The sequence below is a fragment of the Pleurodeles waltl genome, chromosome 8 (assembly GCF_031143425.1).
Source record: "Pleurodeles waltl isolate 20211129_DDA chromosome 8, aPleWal1.hap1.20221129, whole genome shotgun sequence".
NCBI classification, from domain to species: domain Eukaryota; kingdom Metazoa; phylum Chordata; class Amphibia; order Caudata; family Salamandridae; genus Pleurodeles; species Pleurodeles waltl.
Window position 1 is genome coordinate 528,141,747 of NC_090447.1, and position 16,984 is coordinate 528,158,730.

Below are 16,984 nucleotides of genomic sequence, written 5' to 3' on the forward strand. Positions count from 1 at the left end.
TTTAAAAGACATACATTTTCCAGATTACTCTGTCATAGTTTACTAGAACTCAGATCTGTGCTGCCTCATAGATTAAGCTTTCCCTGCTCATACAATATCCCTTAGGCAGATAAGCACACAGAGGTTGTCTTGTCTATAATTTTACTTTATAATATGACCCAATGACTAGGAACACTACTTGACAACTTCAGTATTCAACCAGGATAACCAAAGGGTGTCTGGCAAACTGATGTTTTTTCAATTTTCTTCTCTAAATGTTTTATCACATCCCTCCTCAATAGCCACACATTTTTCCTTGTAGGAGAAAGTAACTGAGGGTCTGGGTGCAATATGGAACCACAAATGTCTCTGGCAGCAAGTTTGTGTTGAAGATGGCGTGATAGGTTTCTTTGCAGTTATGTGACTGTCTTTGAAAGAATAGAGTTATCGGGGAAAGATAGGAACCATTGTAACTATTGTAAACGAAAAATTGTGTATTTGTTGTGAGATTTCTTGTACATGGTGTTCTAGAGGGGATGATTTATTTTTAATAATCCCAGTTTGAAGAATAAAATTAGCAAGACCCAATCCGTTTTTCTGCAGGTTTTTTTTAAATACTTGTGCATGTTAACTCACTCCTAAATGCTGTTTCCTGGTTTGATATATTTGTTTTAGTACTCAGTGAAACTGGAGAAAGGAGATTATACGATTCGGCTACAAGTTCGTCATGAGCAAATGAGTGAGCTAGAGAGGCTCAAAGATCTTCCATTTATTGTTTCTCATCGGTTGTCTAATACTCTGAGCTTAGACATTTACGAAAGCCACAGTGTTGCACTTCAGGGGAAGAAAAAAGCTAACAGCTCAACGCTACCACCAAAACACAGCCAGCCTTTCTTTATCGCCATGCTTCCAGATGACAAGTGAGTTCATTATATTATTCTCTTGAGATTAGAACAGATCATCCTAATATACATTTATGGAATCATGCAAACCTCCATCAGCTTTTAAGTAAAGCAGTGTGTTCTTAAAGATAAATCAGGACCTTTTGCAGACACACCACTGCATATAGACACATTTGTAACTCTACAGGTCTTTATATTACTCTCATTGGATTTCACATTAAGTTGACTAATGTCCTCTGGTTTCACATGAATGATAGATCTCCGGTAATAAGAATTTCCTGTGTTTCCTGTGATTTGTTTTTGTTGTAAAATAAATTAAAAAAAATACAAAATGGGGTTCACTGAATGCGGTCTTTTTAGTGAGCACTCCTGCCTTTCACCTGTTTTTCAGTGAAGGTCTGCCCTTTCACACCCTATTTGGCCAGAGCAAAGAACGTTATTAATCCAGCATAATATGATTTATTGTAATTGTATCTTCCATCATTGGTAGTACAAAGTACATCGCTCCTTCACACCTAAATAAGCAAACCTTCATATTAACAAGGTATTTTTCTGGTCAAGGCATTGTTGAGCACCATGATTGGCATGCATTGCTGTTGTTTTCTTGCTCCTTTGTTATTCCTTTCGAACAAAGAGGAATAGGACGCACTATCACTCCTCTTTGTATATCACTCTCCCAATTTTCTGCAGCAATATATGATTCAATTCTCAAAATCTAGTTTATGAAGCAAAGTCCTCTCCCTATGGCCTCATTATACAATTCCCATTAATTCAGCCAGAATCTAGAATTTTTTAAACATATACTGCTGTAGATTACATGCTTTGCACACTCGTTCCATCTAGTTTTTGACTTGAAAGTTGAAGGTTGCTTTTCTTTAAAGTAGAGAGTTTGGTTTCGAGTTGACTTGTGATCTCTCCTTAAAACTCATAATACATAAGGGCATGGGCTCCACCTTAGATTTTTGTTTTCCCGCCATCAAGTTTGGGCATGCTTTTTTCTGAGCTCCCGGTCTGTCACGCTACAGAAGCCAATTGTTCAACCCTGAGGACAGTAATCTTCCCTTAAGAGATATGAAACTACTCTGACGGTCTGCTGCTCTCAAATGAACCCAGACCTGAGGTTTTGGAAATCAGAATGGCTTGTGTTTATTGAATACACAACCTTTCAATCCTGTCCTGAATGCAACAGCAAGTTCCCATGGTCAGATAGGCTTAGGGTCTGTTACCTTTACCCACCAAGGTACCATGGAAAATTGAACTATTTGACTTGTCGACCTTGAAAATTAAGAAAACCTTTCTATGACAGAGGGAATGTTGGTGGACACACTAAAAGATGCAGTGCCAAGCCCCCCTCAGTCATGGAGGATGTTGAGGGCACATACTCCAGAGAGAAGGCAGGCCAATCTGGAATCCTTGAAGGCCACACACAGTGCAGTCTAGAAAATGAAATCAAACTTTGGAGACCAATGGCCTTCATTTCTCATAGTGAAGCCCACTCCCAGGACAGAGTATCTTTCTCCAGGTATTAACCTCGATGGGCATCTCCCCTTCCTGAAAAGGATTGGCTTGTAGGCCAGAGGAGGCACAGAACAGGCCTTATCAGTCTGCACCAACTCTGCCTCTGAGATCGCTCATCCTTGAAAATATTGGCTCCAAAAGGCTGCACTTGCCTGTGAGGCCTTGATGCTGAGGGACCCCTTCTTGGTACAGAGACCCGCTTACAGCTGTCTTGGAAACGAGGTCTATCCTGAAGCTGGCTTCGAAAGAGGCCTCAACAGCTACTCAAGCCTAAACATCACAATAACTGGAGAAGCCTAATGTTAGACCTAGATATACAGTGATCCTGGTACAGGGAAAATACTTGCACATCCCCCTCAGAAGACTCTCGTGGGGCAAGTACACTCAAAGAAAAATATATTTCGAAGAGACTGTATCTTAGGAACTCTGTTCTTTTCCTATCACAAAGACATAGGTCTAGGGATCCCAGATCTCCAACACCAAATCAGTCACTGATGTGCTCTCGCTCACAACACAATCACTGCACACAAACTCTCATATTGAGCATGTTTTCGACATTCCTGATCCCTTTGAAGAGCCTTACTCTATGGACAAAGCTGGTGGCCCAAGCACTATTAATCCTCAGGAGGAACCTTCTTTGGAGACCTGTCTAATAAAACGTTCCCCACCCAATGGCACTATAGCATACTATTGGTAAAGTTCAGGTGACCACGGCAAAGTTAAATTACATGTAGTGGAGGCAAAAAACAAATTCATAATGGAGATACTCTCAAATAGAGAATGTTGAGGTCAATTTTCATCTAATGCTAAAAATATTGTCTAAGTGTGGAGCAGAAAAAAAAAGAAAACATTTAAGGACACAGTAAAAAAATAGATTGTCTGAGTAGAGAAGTGCAAGGAAGCACCAGAAGATCTCTTGTACCTTAGAAGTGATGTACCACCAGACTCCCTGGTTGTTCATTTAGCCCAGAAGAGGACCTTCGCCCAGAGCACAGTTAATGCCCCACCATCAGAAGAAAATAATGCAGAAATGGATGCAGCTGGTCAGAGAGTAGCTGTTAGTGCAGCTGCACAGTGGCAGATCACCAGTTCAGTGGGCCCATTATCTATATAATATGGGTGCCACTGGGAACAGATGAAATGTTTGCAGCTGGTCAGAGGAAAGGGGCTGGGGCAAGAGGCAAAAATCATCTCCCAGATCAACAGCCAATATGGTCTGGATGCAACCGATACTGCATCCAGGTAGACAAACACCAGCGTCCTTTTCTAGAAGGTATGCCTTGCTCAAGATCACTGGGTTTTGCCTTGAAGGCCAGCAGCATCTGTTAAAAGTCCCTTTCGATGGTGACCATCTATTTAGACCACAAGAAGACACAATGATGGAAATAATCCTAGTGATACAGATGAAGCAAAGGCTAATTGTGCACTCCAAACTCAAATTTGCATGTCTGATTTTTGGCACTAGCAGAGTAGCAGAAAAACAAAAGCTGCAGCCACTCCACAATGCCCTACTTTTTAACAGCAGCATGACTTCCTGGAAGGACAAATTTCCAAGTCCTTTTAAGGAGGGTTATGGGGCAGCGGTCAGAAAGTCAGAAAAGCCTGTGGAAAAGGCCCCACTCCGTCAAAGTAATGACTTACCCTCCATACGTCTTAATATTTAACACCTGTCAGGGAAGGATATGGTTGGTTCTTCCCCAGTGTGAAAACATCAGACAACTGGGCATTTTCAATCATCTCCCACAGATACTGTTTGGAATTTCATACCACACTACCAAAACAGAACATTGTCAAAACCAAAGGACAGCTAGTATATTCCCTTTACTTCCTAATTCAGAACAGGACTTAACACTTAGACCAATCAATGAGTAGCTCACGAGTTACTGAAAGCTCTCCAGCTACCTAAGAAAGTAGCTATTCTGTGTCCAGCTCAGCCTACAAAATTAGAAAGAATTGCTTGGCTGATGTTTGTATATCAAAAGTGAAAACTGTGTATTCAATATCAAAATGTGTGTATTTTCAGACCTCATAAGCTGAAAGGGTAGTAACCTTGACTGGTATGGCTACTATTGCAACTCTGCCTGATGTGATCATGTAGGGAGCGGGGGGGGGTCTGGTTGCAGTAAATACACACACACACACACACACACACACACACACACACTTTTTTATTGCAACTTTGACTGAAAGTGCACTGGGTCTTTGCCAAACTGGTCTCCAGTGCCAGATCTTTTAACCTACAACTGCACAGTTGTTTTATCCAATTGGCAAACCTTTCGCTACCTAGGGCATGGGGTACTTAAGGAAGGCACTTGAGAGCTGCAGCATGAATCGTGTCACCTCCAAGTACCCCCCTCACTAAGTGCACACAGTGCTGCTTCCGAAAGCTGCTTGTCTTGGTGCAGAGCCAAAATGAAAATAGGACATGGCCCACAGCCTGCGTGCCCTATCCCCTTTGCACTGCTTGCAATGTAAGTCACACCTCTAGCAGGCCTTTTAGCTCTAAAGGCAGTGTGCATTATATTACATGTAAAGTCATTCCTGCATGAGCAGATATGCCCCTGCTATGTCTGTGTTGATTCTCACACATAGTACGTGAACAGTGAAGCCATTTTAAGTACATATGCTGGACACTGGACACTGGTCATTAAGAGTTTCCCAGCCACATGATATAGGGATATTTGGTATCAAACATCTTGTATTAATAAACCCTCACTGAATCCAGTGATGGGTTTATTAATGCATGCCCTCAAAGGGCACCTTAGAGGAGCCCCTTGAAAAACCTACCAACTCCTAGTGTGGGCACTGACTGGTCAAGACCAGTATAGCCACATTATGACAGGTCTGGCACCCTGAGGTGAGAGCCAATGCTCTTGCGGGCTCAGAACAAAGGCTTGTTCTGGGCAGAGGTGTGACCACCTCTCCCAGGCAGGATGGACATTCCAGGGTGGAGAGTTTCAAAGGCCTTGCCGCCTTTGAAATGCAACCCAGGCCTCTCCAAATGGTGGAGGAGGAGGCCGACTCCCAGTTCCTGACCCCACTTTCAGCAGCAGGATAGGGAGGAAAATTAAATTAGGACAAGTGCCAACTTCATGCCAATCGAACCTGTAGGGTAGACGAGCTGAAGTGGACACTACTTTTGAATTCCTTCATCTTGCATGGAAGGAATTAGGCCAATAGGGTTGGGGCTATGCCCACTTCCCAAAGAAATGGTCATAGGAAGGGTGTAGTCACCCTTAAAGGTGAGTAGCTAATTGGCTACCACCTGACACTCCCTGTAACACCTCTAAATTCAGTATTTAGGTGGTACTCCGAACTCTAGAATCAGATTCCTGTCAATCTAAGGAGAGCCGGTCACCACAAAGTCGCACCAGCAGAGAAGATTGAAGACACCCACTTACTTGACCCCAGCCCTACTGGCATGTCTGCAGCCTTACAAGAACCTGCACAAGAAGACAACTTGTCCTGCAGCCCAGTGACCTACAAAGACTTGGGACGACTACCTGCCTTCAATAAAGAACAATAACTCCTGTGGACAGCGCTGTGCTATGTTGGCACTGTGTACCCGGCTGCCCTGTGCCGCTGAGGGTGTAAGTATGGTACTGCCTTATGCCCCCCCCCTTCCCCCCCCCAGTACTCACCTCATTATCCAGAGACCAACCTCTGACTCCACTTGTACTTACATGAGAGCAGCATGTCTTCACCCCCCCAGTCTCCATTGATTAACATTGGGCACAAACTCCGACCTTGGCCTTTACACCCAGCCGCCTGTACCGCTGGGGGTGCACACTTGAACGTTGCCCGGTTCTAGTCTAAATCCTTGAAGACTGGGATTGTAAGATGTGTACTTTTCTGTGAAACTGCATTCTTGTTTTCATCTCGTAGGTTAACATTGAAGACGCTGAAAATTGCACTAAATGGCTATTTTTGAAACTGCAAAGTATTTTTCATTTTAAAACTGCGTACTTTATAATGAAGTTATTTGGTTCAAAGCATATAGAAAAGCAACTGTTACTTTTTTAAATTGCTTTCGGATTTATTCTTTGAGTGTGGGTTTCATTTATTTCCTCTGTGACTACAACAGATGCTTAACACAACTCCTTGATAAGCCTAACTGCTCACCCACACTACCACAAAAAGAAAACTAGACCCATCTATTTTTGCTTCTGCAAACCTTTGGGGATCCACTGGACTCTCTGCACAGTGTACTTCATTTTAGTGTAGTATATAGAGAGCCAGCTTCCTACAGGTCATTATTAAAACACTAATACCATTATTAGCTTGGTATGGCTTTCATTGATCAAAAGTAGCTCTTATTACAGAAAAGGTTGTAGACCCTTGACTTACACCAGTACTACGTCTCAAGCCAGTACTAAATCTCAGGCCATTGAACCAATGCATTGTCCGAGCACTTCCAGGTAACATTCTGCAAGGTGTCATTCCACTGCTCTGCATTCAGCATTATTCAAGGACATGTACTTTCACATCCCCATCCACCCAGCGCACCACCAGTGTCTCAGGTTTGTCGTCAATAGGCTAAGCTATCAGTTCAAAGTGCTACCATTTAGGTGCACAACAACCCCAAAGGTCTTTACCAAGTGCCTGGCACTGCTTGCAGCACACCACTGTTGCAGCATCATTCATATCTTTCCATAGGTGTACAACCGGCTGAGAAAGAGCAGCAGTCAACAGCAATGTTAACCACACATTAAGATACACAATAAATGCCATAAGTCACACATCTCCAACAATCCCGCAATATCAAGCTCTCTTGAGAGCAATACTTAATACAGTGATGGGCAAAGCCAACTCCAACATGGATAGGGTGATGACATTTCAAAGTCTACTTACAATTTACCAGATTTCGCATCCTCTAACAGAATGATACCGAAACTGCTGGGGATGATGGTCTCTTGTATTGCGATAGTAACATATGCTCCTCTTCAAATGTACCTCCTACAAGAGTGCTGTGCATATCGTTCTTGACCCACAGTCTCTCGTGACAATTAACACCGAAGCCTCCCTTATGGGGGAGTGGAGTACTTCTAGGCGGCCTGGCCATTCAGGGCACTTGGTCTCCTTAACAACAAATGCACATCAGTCTTTTGAAGCTGATAAATAGCAGTGCGGCTGGCATCATGTGCATTTTATACTATAATTCGCATAAAATGTGTTTATACGTAAAAGCAACATGATCACTATGTACAACATCAAAAAACAGAAGGAGCCAGTCAATGACCTTATCACAATCTAGCACTAGGCTATTCGTTAATAAGTCTTTCTTCTACAGGGTCATCTCCCAGGAGTGTACAGCGACTTAGCAGACATGCTAAGGAGGACTTATGAACCAACACTCAAATGAAAGATAGACCTCAAAGTACTTCATTAGTACTTTCAGCGATTGGGAGCATCCACAGTCACTGATAAGAGACTTCTAACTGCAGATTCCTTACCTTTAATTTTCCCAGGTGTCAGGCTGGATCCGGAAGCTTTTGCTGAGCACTACTCCTTGCGCACTCCATCGGGTGGCTCCATTCAGCTCTGCGAGGCGTCGGAAATTGTCACGCCCACCTATGTAGGCACCACCCAGTCGCACAGGTGTTGGTTCTTTTCTTTCCGCTGCAGTTAGCGCAGATCGGGAGAGAACTACCCTTGTCTTTTTTGACAGGCCTTTTTTTGATTTTTGTCGAGTTTTTTCTTCAAGGAAGGCTGGGTTCGAGCTATGTGGCGCCTGTCAGTGCACCATATCGGTCACTGACCTCCATCTCATTTGCCTCTGGTGCCTCGAACATGACCATGAATCCAAGTCATGCTCAAAATGCCAGGACATGGTGCTGAAGACTTCAAGGGGGCGGTCCCTCTAGCTGCTTGCTTGAAAAGTACCCTCTTTTTGACATGGTTACCCCCACTTTTTGCCTGCTGTCAGTGTGCTTAGACTGTTTTCAATGGGATCATGCTAACCAGGACCCCAGTGATTGTGCACTCTCCCTCTAAATTTGGTTGCCTACGTCTTTTGTACACTCCGCAATTGGCATACTGGTGCCCCCTTAAGTCCCTAGTATATGGTACTTAGATACTCAAGACATTGGGGCACCAAGGGTTCCCCATGGGCTGCAGAATGTATTGTGCCACTCATGAAAGCCCATGCAAAATGTATCTGCAGGCCGACCATTGCAGCTTGCGTATAAAGGTGCATGCACCCTTTCACCACAGGTCACTTCACCAGGTCACTGAAAGTCACCCCTATGGTAGGCCCTTCTAGCCCAGAGGGCAGGGTGCAGATCCCTGCATGAGCAGAGGTGCACCTACGAATCCGAGTTCCATTGCACTGGACTTCGTAAGTGTAGAGAAGCCATTTGACCTGTGCACTGGACACAAGTCACTACCTGTGTCCAGCTACAGAATAGTAACTCGGGCCCTGGGCATGTTTGGTATCAAACATGTCAGAATCACACCCCAATGCTGTTGCCAGTATTGTTTATATGATTCCATTCTCTCTGGGAGCTCCTTATAAGACCCCCCAGTATTGCTCCAACCAGTTTTGTGGGCAGCCCGCGCTGCTGCCACCCCTCAGACGGGTTTCTGCTCTCTTGCTGCTTGACCAGCTGAAGCAGGGGAAGGCAGAACAAAGGATTTCCCGTGAGACAGGGAGGCAACACCCTCTCCCTTGGAAATAGCTGTTACAAGGCTTGGGAAGGGTAGCGTCCCCAAGTCACTGGCTTGCTTTGAAGGGCACATTTGGTACCCTCCTTGCATAAACTGGTTTGCACCAGTCCAGGGACCCCCAGTCCATGCTCTGGTGCAAAACTGGACAAAGAAAAGGGGAGTGACCATTCCCCTGTCCATCACCACCCGAGGGGTGGTGCCCAGAGCTCCTCCAGGTGGTCATTCAATTCTGCCATCTTGAAACCAAGATGTGGAGAGAGGTCCCTGGGAGCATGAGTGACCAGGTCAGGCAGGTGACTTCAGAGACCCCTCCTAATAGGTTGGTCACCTTGCTAGATTACTTATAGGCAGTCCCCCCAACTGGAGGTAAGTATTATATTATATTATATTATATTATATTATATTATATTATATTATATACATATATATATATGTTCGATGGCATGTGTAGCTGCAGATACACATGCAATGCATAGTCTGCCATCTAGTGTTGGGCTCGGAGTGTCGCAAGTTGTTTTTCTTCAAAGAAGTGTTTTCGAGTCACAGGATTGAGCGGCGACTCCTCTTCGACTCCATTGCGCATGGGCATCGACTCCATGTTAGATTGTTTTCTTTCCGCCATCGGGTTCGGACGTGTTTCTTTTCGTTCCGATATTTTGAGTCGTATAAGTTCTAAAACTCGCTAATTCTCGTCAGTATTGTTTCGATCGCGTACCATCTTCCATCGACACTTCTGTACCGTTGGGTCAAACATCTTTACTTGCCCTTCGGGGCGCCGGCGCCTAACTCTGGCCTAGTCGGGCCGACCGCGCGGAAGCCTCATGGACCGGACCCCATTCTGCTTTTGTCCTCTGTGCCACACAAAATTTCCCTACACAGACCAACATCTCGTCTGTAATCTCTGTCTCTCCCCAGACCATTGGGAAGAAAATTGCGAGGCCTGCAGATCCTTCCGTTCGAAGAAAACTCTTCGAGACAGAAGAGCATGGAGACTCGAGATGGCGTCCAAGAGCACTGAACGTCTCGACGTCGAGGAGGAGGACATCATGCACACGGCAGTCTCTGTCCGAGGGTCCGACTCCGAACAAGAGACCGAGGACGACAGACCGGTCACGGCAGGACAGCATGTGAGTACGCCTGCCCCAGCCAAGCCCAAACATAAGGCCTTTGGAACACCACTGCCGGAAGGCCATGGCTCGACCCGTAAAAAGACCTTCGGTGACCAACCAACAACTTTGGCACCGAAAAAGGCCACGCCACCCAAGCCTTCGGACTCGAGTCGAAGCTCTGTCTCCGACACTATCAGGCATCGATCCTTCGAGTCGAAACCTCGAAAATCGCCTTCGGAGCCGAGGCCAACATCCACTCCCAGCCTTTCGATACCGAAAAAAACAGCTTCGGAGCCGAAAAGGCCAATTTATATGGAGGAACACGGACTTTCGCAAGCACTCAAAGAAAGCTATAAATTCACTGAGGAACATTCACAAATGGAGAATATAGATTAAAGGCAAGCCAGGATTCACATCCACAAGGACACTGGCAAAATTGTAACAGCACCTCCTCTGAAGCCCGAGTAAATTGGCCTTTCAAGAACAATTGGACACTGCTCAGCCACCGGCTAAAGTGCCAAAATCTAAACAAAAATCTCCACCTCCTCAATTTTCTCCTCCTCAGTATCCTCCTCACTCTCCTCACTTGCTTATCTCTCCCCCTACTACTCCCACACCTGTACAATCAACTGTACATTCATTTGATTCACAGCAAGACAATGTGGATCCATGGGATCTGTATGATCCAGATCCCATTCCAGATAACAATCCAGACTGCTATCCCTCTAAGCCATCACCACCAGAGGATAGTACCGGATATATTCCGGTCTTAGCTAGGGCGGCATCCTACCACAATGTCGCCATGCACACTGAGCCCTTAGAGGATGACTTCCTTTTTAACACACTATCTTCTACACACACCACCTATCAGTTGCTTCCCATGCTTTCAGGCATGTTAAAGCATGCACACCAGATATTCTAATAGCCAGTGAAGGCTAGGATAATTACTCCTATAGTGGAGAAAAAGTATAAACCACCTCCCTCTGATCCTGCCTTTATTACACAGTAATTGCCTCCCGACTCTGTAGTCGTAAGCGCGGCCAGGAAAAGAGCAAACTTGCAGTCATCAGGGGATGCACTTCCACCAGACAAGGAAAGCAGAAAGTTTGATGCTGCGGGCAAAAGGGTGGCATCGCAGGCAGCCAACCAGTGGAGGATAGCCAACTTCCAAGCACTGTTGGCTAGATATGATAGGGCCCACTGGGATGTGATGAAGGATATAATACAACATCTCCCCGAAGACCAACAGAAAAGGGCGCAACAAATAGTTGAGGAAGGGCAGGCTATTACAAACAACCAAATCAGGTCAGCCCTAGACACAGCAGCTAGAATAATCAACACTGCTGTCACTATACGAAGACATGCATGGCTTAGGTTTTCAGGATTTAAGTCTGAAATTCAACAGGCGGCCCTTAATATGCTGTTTAACCAAAAACAGCTTTTTGGCCCCGAGGTAGACATGGCTATTGAGAAAATGAAAAAAGATTCGGACACCGCTAAAGCCATGGTTGCTTTGAATACAACGCAATACAGGGGGTCCTTTCATAAGTCCCAGTACAGAGGTGGATTTAGAACCCAAACACCTGAGGCATCGACCTCACAAACAAAGTCAACCTACCAACCTCAATATCAAAGAGGTGGGTTCAAAGGCACTTACAGAGGCCAAATACCCCAGAGGCAGGTGAAAATATCAATCACCCAAACAAGCCTCACAACAGCCAAAGTAGTGACTTAATCCATCCCTTTCCTACTCACATCTCACCTGTGGGGGGAAGACTGCAAAGGTTCCACATCAATTGGCTACCCATTACAACAGACAACTGGGTATTATCTATTATCCGCAATGGCTATTGCATAGAATTGGCACAAATGCCCCCAAATATTCCACCAAAACCACACAACCTCTCCACACAACAAATTGCCATGTTGCAAGAGGAAGTAAAATCTCTATTACTCAAACAAGCAATAGAGCTTGTGCCACAAGATCAAATAGAAACAGGAGTTTACTCACTGTATTTCCTCATCCCCAAAAAGGACGGAACCTTAAGACCAATATTAGATCTCAGAACCCTCAATCTTTACATCCTGTCAGAACACTTTCATATAGTGACACTACAGGATGTGGTCCCACTGCTCCAGCAGCACGATTTCATGGCAACATTAGACCTCAAGGATGCGCATTTTTCACATACCCATCCATCCAGCGCACAGAAAATATCTCAGGTTTGTAATTCAGGGAGAACATTATCAGTTCAAAGTGTTACCCTTCGGAATAACAACAGCTCCCAGGGTATTCACAAAATGCCTGGCGGTAGTAGCAGCCTACCTAAGAAGACAACACATTCATGTCTTCCCCTATCTCGACAATTGGCTAATAAAATCCAACAGTCATACACATTGTCAAAAACATACGCATTATGTAATTCAAACCCTACACACCCTAGGGTTCTCCATAAACTACCAAAATCGCACCTACAACCTTCGTAAATTCAACAGTATTTAGGAGCCACACTAAATACACAAACATCACTTGCAAGACCAAGTCCACAAAGAATACAAGCATTTTGCAATATATTGACTCAAATACAGCCAGCCCAACAGCACACTGTCAAATTTGTCATGAAACTGTTGGGGATGATGGCATCCTGTATCGCCATTGTCCCACATGCAAGACTAAACATGCGGCCTTTACAACAGTGCCTTGCACAGCAATGGTTACAAGCACAGGGTGGAATTCCACAAACCTAAACAAAGGGTGGCCTTTTCAAGACCCTGTGCCTTACACCATACTTACAACTGATGCATCAATGATTGGCTGTGGGGCACACCTCGACAATCACAACATTCAAGGACAATGGGACGCCAAACACAAACAGTTTCACATAAATCACCTAGAATTGCTAGCTGTATTCCTAGCACTATAAGCTTTTCAGCCTCTTCTCACTTACAAGAACATCCTTATCAAAACAGACAACATGACAACAATGTATTACCTAAACAAACAAGGAGGGACCCATTCATCCCAACTCTCCCTCCTAGCCCAAACGATTTGGCAATGGGCAATCCACAACAACATTCACCTGGCAGCACAATACATTCTAGGGATACAAAACCAATTGGCAGATGTTCTCAGCCGAGATCATCAACAAACACACAAGTGGGTGAGTAATACCAAGTGCTTCAGCTATACTTTCACCACTGGGGAACACCAGACATAGATCTATTTGCCACCAGCGAAAACGCAAAATGCCAAAACTTCGCAGCCAGGTACCCACATCCCCTATCCAAGGGCAATGCTCTATGGATTAATTGGTCAGGGACATTTGCTTACACTTTTCCCCCTCTCCCACTCATTCTATTTCTAGTCAACAAGCTGCGTCAAAACAAACTCAAACTCATACTCATAGCGCCAGCGTGGGCACGTCAACCCTGGTACACAACGCTATTAGACCTGCCAGTAGTACCACATATCAAACTCCCAAACAGACCAGATCTGTTAACACGAAAAAAACAACTGATCAGGCATCCAAATCCCAACATACTCAATCTAGCAATTTGGCTCCTGAAGTCATAGTTTGGTTATCTACAACTACCAACTGAATGTATGTAAGTAATTAAACAAGCAAGGAAACCCACTACCAGGCAGTGTTATGCAAACATATGGAAAAGATTTGTGTATTACTGTCAATCTATGCTTCATTTGCAAAAAGCAAATTCAGCTTTTTCATCCATAAAAATACATCTCACTGCAATCTCTGCGTACTTTCAAAATATACAACACAGCTCCTTATTTAGATTCCCTGTTATCAAAGCCTTCATGGAAGGTCTAAAACGCTTCATTCCACCTAGAACACCTCCATTACCTTTGTGGAGTTTAAACATAGTGCTCACACGATTTATGGGTCCACCATTTGAACCTATGCACTCATGCCAGATTCAGTACTTGACATGGAAAGTTGCCTTCCTAGTCGCAATTACTTCATCAAGAAGAGTTAGTGAAATTCAAGCTTTGACAATTCAAGAACCATTCATACAAGTACATAAACATAAAGTTGTCCTTCGAACAAACCCAAAATTTCTGCCAAAAGTTATATCACTGTTTCATATCAAACAAACAGTGGAACTACCAGTCTTCTTCCCACAGCCAGACTCTGTAGCAGAAAGAGCCCTGCATACATTAGATATTAAAAGAGCCTTAATGTATTACATAGATAGGACAAAATCATTTAGGAAAACCAAACAGTTAGTTGTAGCGTTCCAAAAACCACATACTGGTAACCCTATTTCAAAACAAGGGTTAGCAAGATGGATAGTAAAATGCATCCAAACATGTTACCTAAAAGCTAAAAGACAGCTCTTAGTTGCACCTAAAGCACATTCCACACGGAAAAAAGGGGCTACAATGGCTTTCTTAGGAAACATACCAATGGCCGAAATTTGTAAAGCAGCCACTTGGTCAACACCGCATACATTTACCAAGCATTACTGTGTAGATGTGTTAGCAACACAGCAAGCCACAGTAGGACAAGCTGTACTAAGAACACTATCTCAAACAACTTCAACTCCTAACGGCTGACCACCGCTTTTATGGGAGGTAAAACTGCTTTGTAGTCTATGCACAGCATGTGTATCTGCAGCTACTCATGCCATCGAACGGAAAATGTCACTTACCAGTGTACATCTGTTCGTGGCATGTTCTGCTGCAGATTCACATGCACCCTCCCACCTCCCCAGGAGCCTGTAGCCGTTTATGTTCAACATTCACTTGTACATATGTGTATATATATATATATATATATATATGTGTGTGTTCGATGGCGTGTGTAGCTGCAGATACACATGCTGTGCACAGTCCGCCATCTGGTGTTGGGCTCGGAGTGTTACAAGTTGTTTTTCTTCGAAGAAGTCTTTTCGAGTCACGAGACCGAGGGACTCCTCCCATTTCGACTCCATTGCGCATGGGCGTCGACTCCATCTTAGATTGTTTTTTTTCCGCCATCGGGTTCGGACGTGTTCCTTTTCGCTCCGTGTTTCGGGTCTGAAAGTTAGTTAGAATCCCGGAAAAAATCGTCGGTATTGTTTGCGTTCGGTATCGGGTTAGTTAGAACAAATAGACACCGAATTTTGAATAGCTCAGGTGGCCCTTCGGGGTTTTTTCGATCCCCCGTCGGGGCCTGGTCGGCCCGGCCACGTGCGACTTCAAGGCTGATGGAACGGACCCCATTCCGCTTCTGCCCAAAATGCCATCACAAGTATCCGTATACGGATCACCATCTGGTCTGTAACTTGTGCTTGTCCCCCGAGCACAAGGAGGATACTTGTGAAGCCTGTCGAGCGTTTCAGTCGAGGAAGACGCTGAGAGACCGAAGAGCCAGGAGACTTCAAATGGCGTCCACGCCGACAGGTCAAGAACGTTTCGAGGAGGAAGAAGAAGCTTTCTCCATCCACGAGTCGGATTCTGAAGAACTCGACGCAGAAGAAACACCCCAAACCGTGAGTAAGACGTCGAAAATCAAGACTCACGAGAAGTCCACAAAAGCCCAGGGGACGCCACCGCCAACAGGCCATGGCTTAACCCGAAAACTAGGTGACCGATCCAAGGCACCGAAAAAGGGCATGCTGGTGTCAGTCATCCGACTCCGGTCGAGATACCGCCACACAGCAACCTCGGAGCCGAGACAGCGGCTCCGAGAAACTTCGGCACAGAGACAGCGGCACCGAAGAATTTCGGCACTGAGACACCACGCCGAAAACAAAGAAGGTTTCTTCGGAGCCTAAAAAGACTTCCGAAAAGGTTTCGGTTCCGAAACATCCAGCCTCGGAGCCGAAAACTAGTTCCTATACAGAGGAACAAGGATTAACCTCCCAATTACATAGATTTGGAGAGGAGCTTCAAGCTGTAGAGCCTGACTACACGCAAAGAAGGCTTCATATTCATGAGGACACAGGGAAGATAACCACTCTTCCCCCAATCAAAATAAAAAGGAAACTTGCCTTTCAACAAAAGGACAAGCAACCACAGGCAAAAGTGGCAAGGAAAACAACCCCACTACCGTCTCCACCACCATCAATACATGCATCACCAGCAACAACTCCACCACTGATGCACTCACCAGTTCATACTACAATGAGTCAGGATGATCCCGATGCATGGGACCTTTACGATGCTCCAGTGTCTGACAACAGCCCAGACTCCTATCCCACAAAACCGTCACCACCTGAGGACAGTACATCCTACACACAGGTGGTCGCAAGGGCAGCCGAATTTCACAACGTCACCTTACATTCTGAACCAATTGAGGATGACTTTCTGTTTAACACCCTATCCTCCACCCATAGCCAGTACCAAAGCCTTCCCATGCTCCCAGGAATGCTAAGACATTCAAAACAAATATTTCAGGATCCAGTTAAAGGCAGAGCCATAACTCCAAGGGTGGAGAAAAAGTACAAGCCACCGCCAACAGATCCAATCTATATTACAACACAACTAACACCAGACTCAGTAGTTGTCGGGGCAGCTCATGAGAGAGCCAACTCTCATACCTCAGGAGACGCACCACCTCCAGACAAAGAGAGACGCAAATTTGATGCTGCGGGAAAAAGGGTTGCAGCACAAGCAGCAAATCAATGGCGTATTGCCAATTCACAAGCACTTTTGGCAAGATACGACAGGGCTCATTGGGATGAAATGCAACATTTCATCGAACACTTACCCAAGGAGTTCCAAAAAAGAGCGCAACAGGTGGTAGAAGAGGGACAAAGTATCTCAAATAATCAGATACGGTCTTCCATGGATGCAGCAGATACAGC

The 16,984-nt window shown here is 44.9% G+C and overlaps 1 protein-coding gene across 2 annotated transcripts in view; it reads left to right on the forward strand.

Annotated features, from left to right (window-relative positions):
- TPP2 (tripeptidyl peptidase 2) overlaps positions 1-16,984 on the forward strand; it is a 635,278-nt gene that overhangs the window by 381,745 nt on the left and 236,549 nt on the right. For both annotated transcript variants that reach the window (XM_069204557.1, XM_069204556.1), the window contains exon 22: positions 655-899. In XM_069204557.1, coding sequence (XP_069060658.1) covers positions 655-899 — 245 coding nt within the window. The remainder of the gene's footprint in view (positions 1-654; positions 900-16,984) is intronic.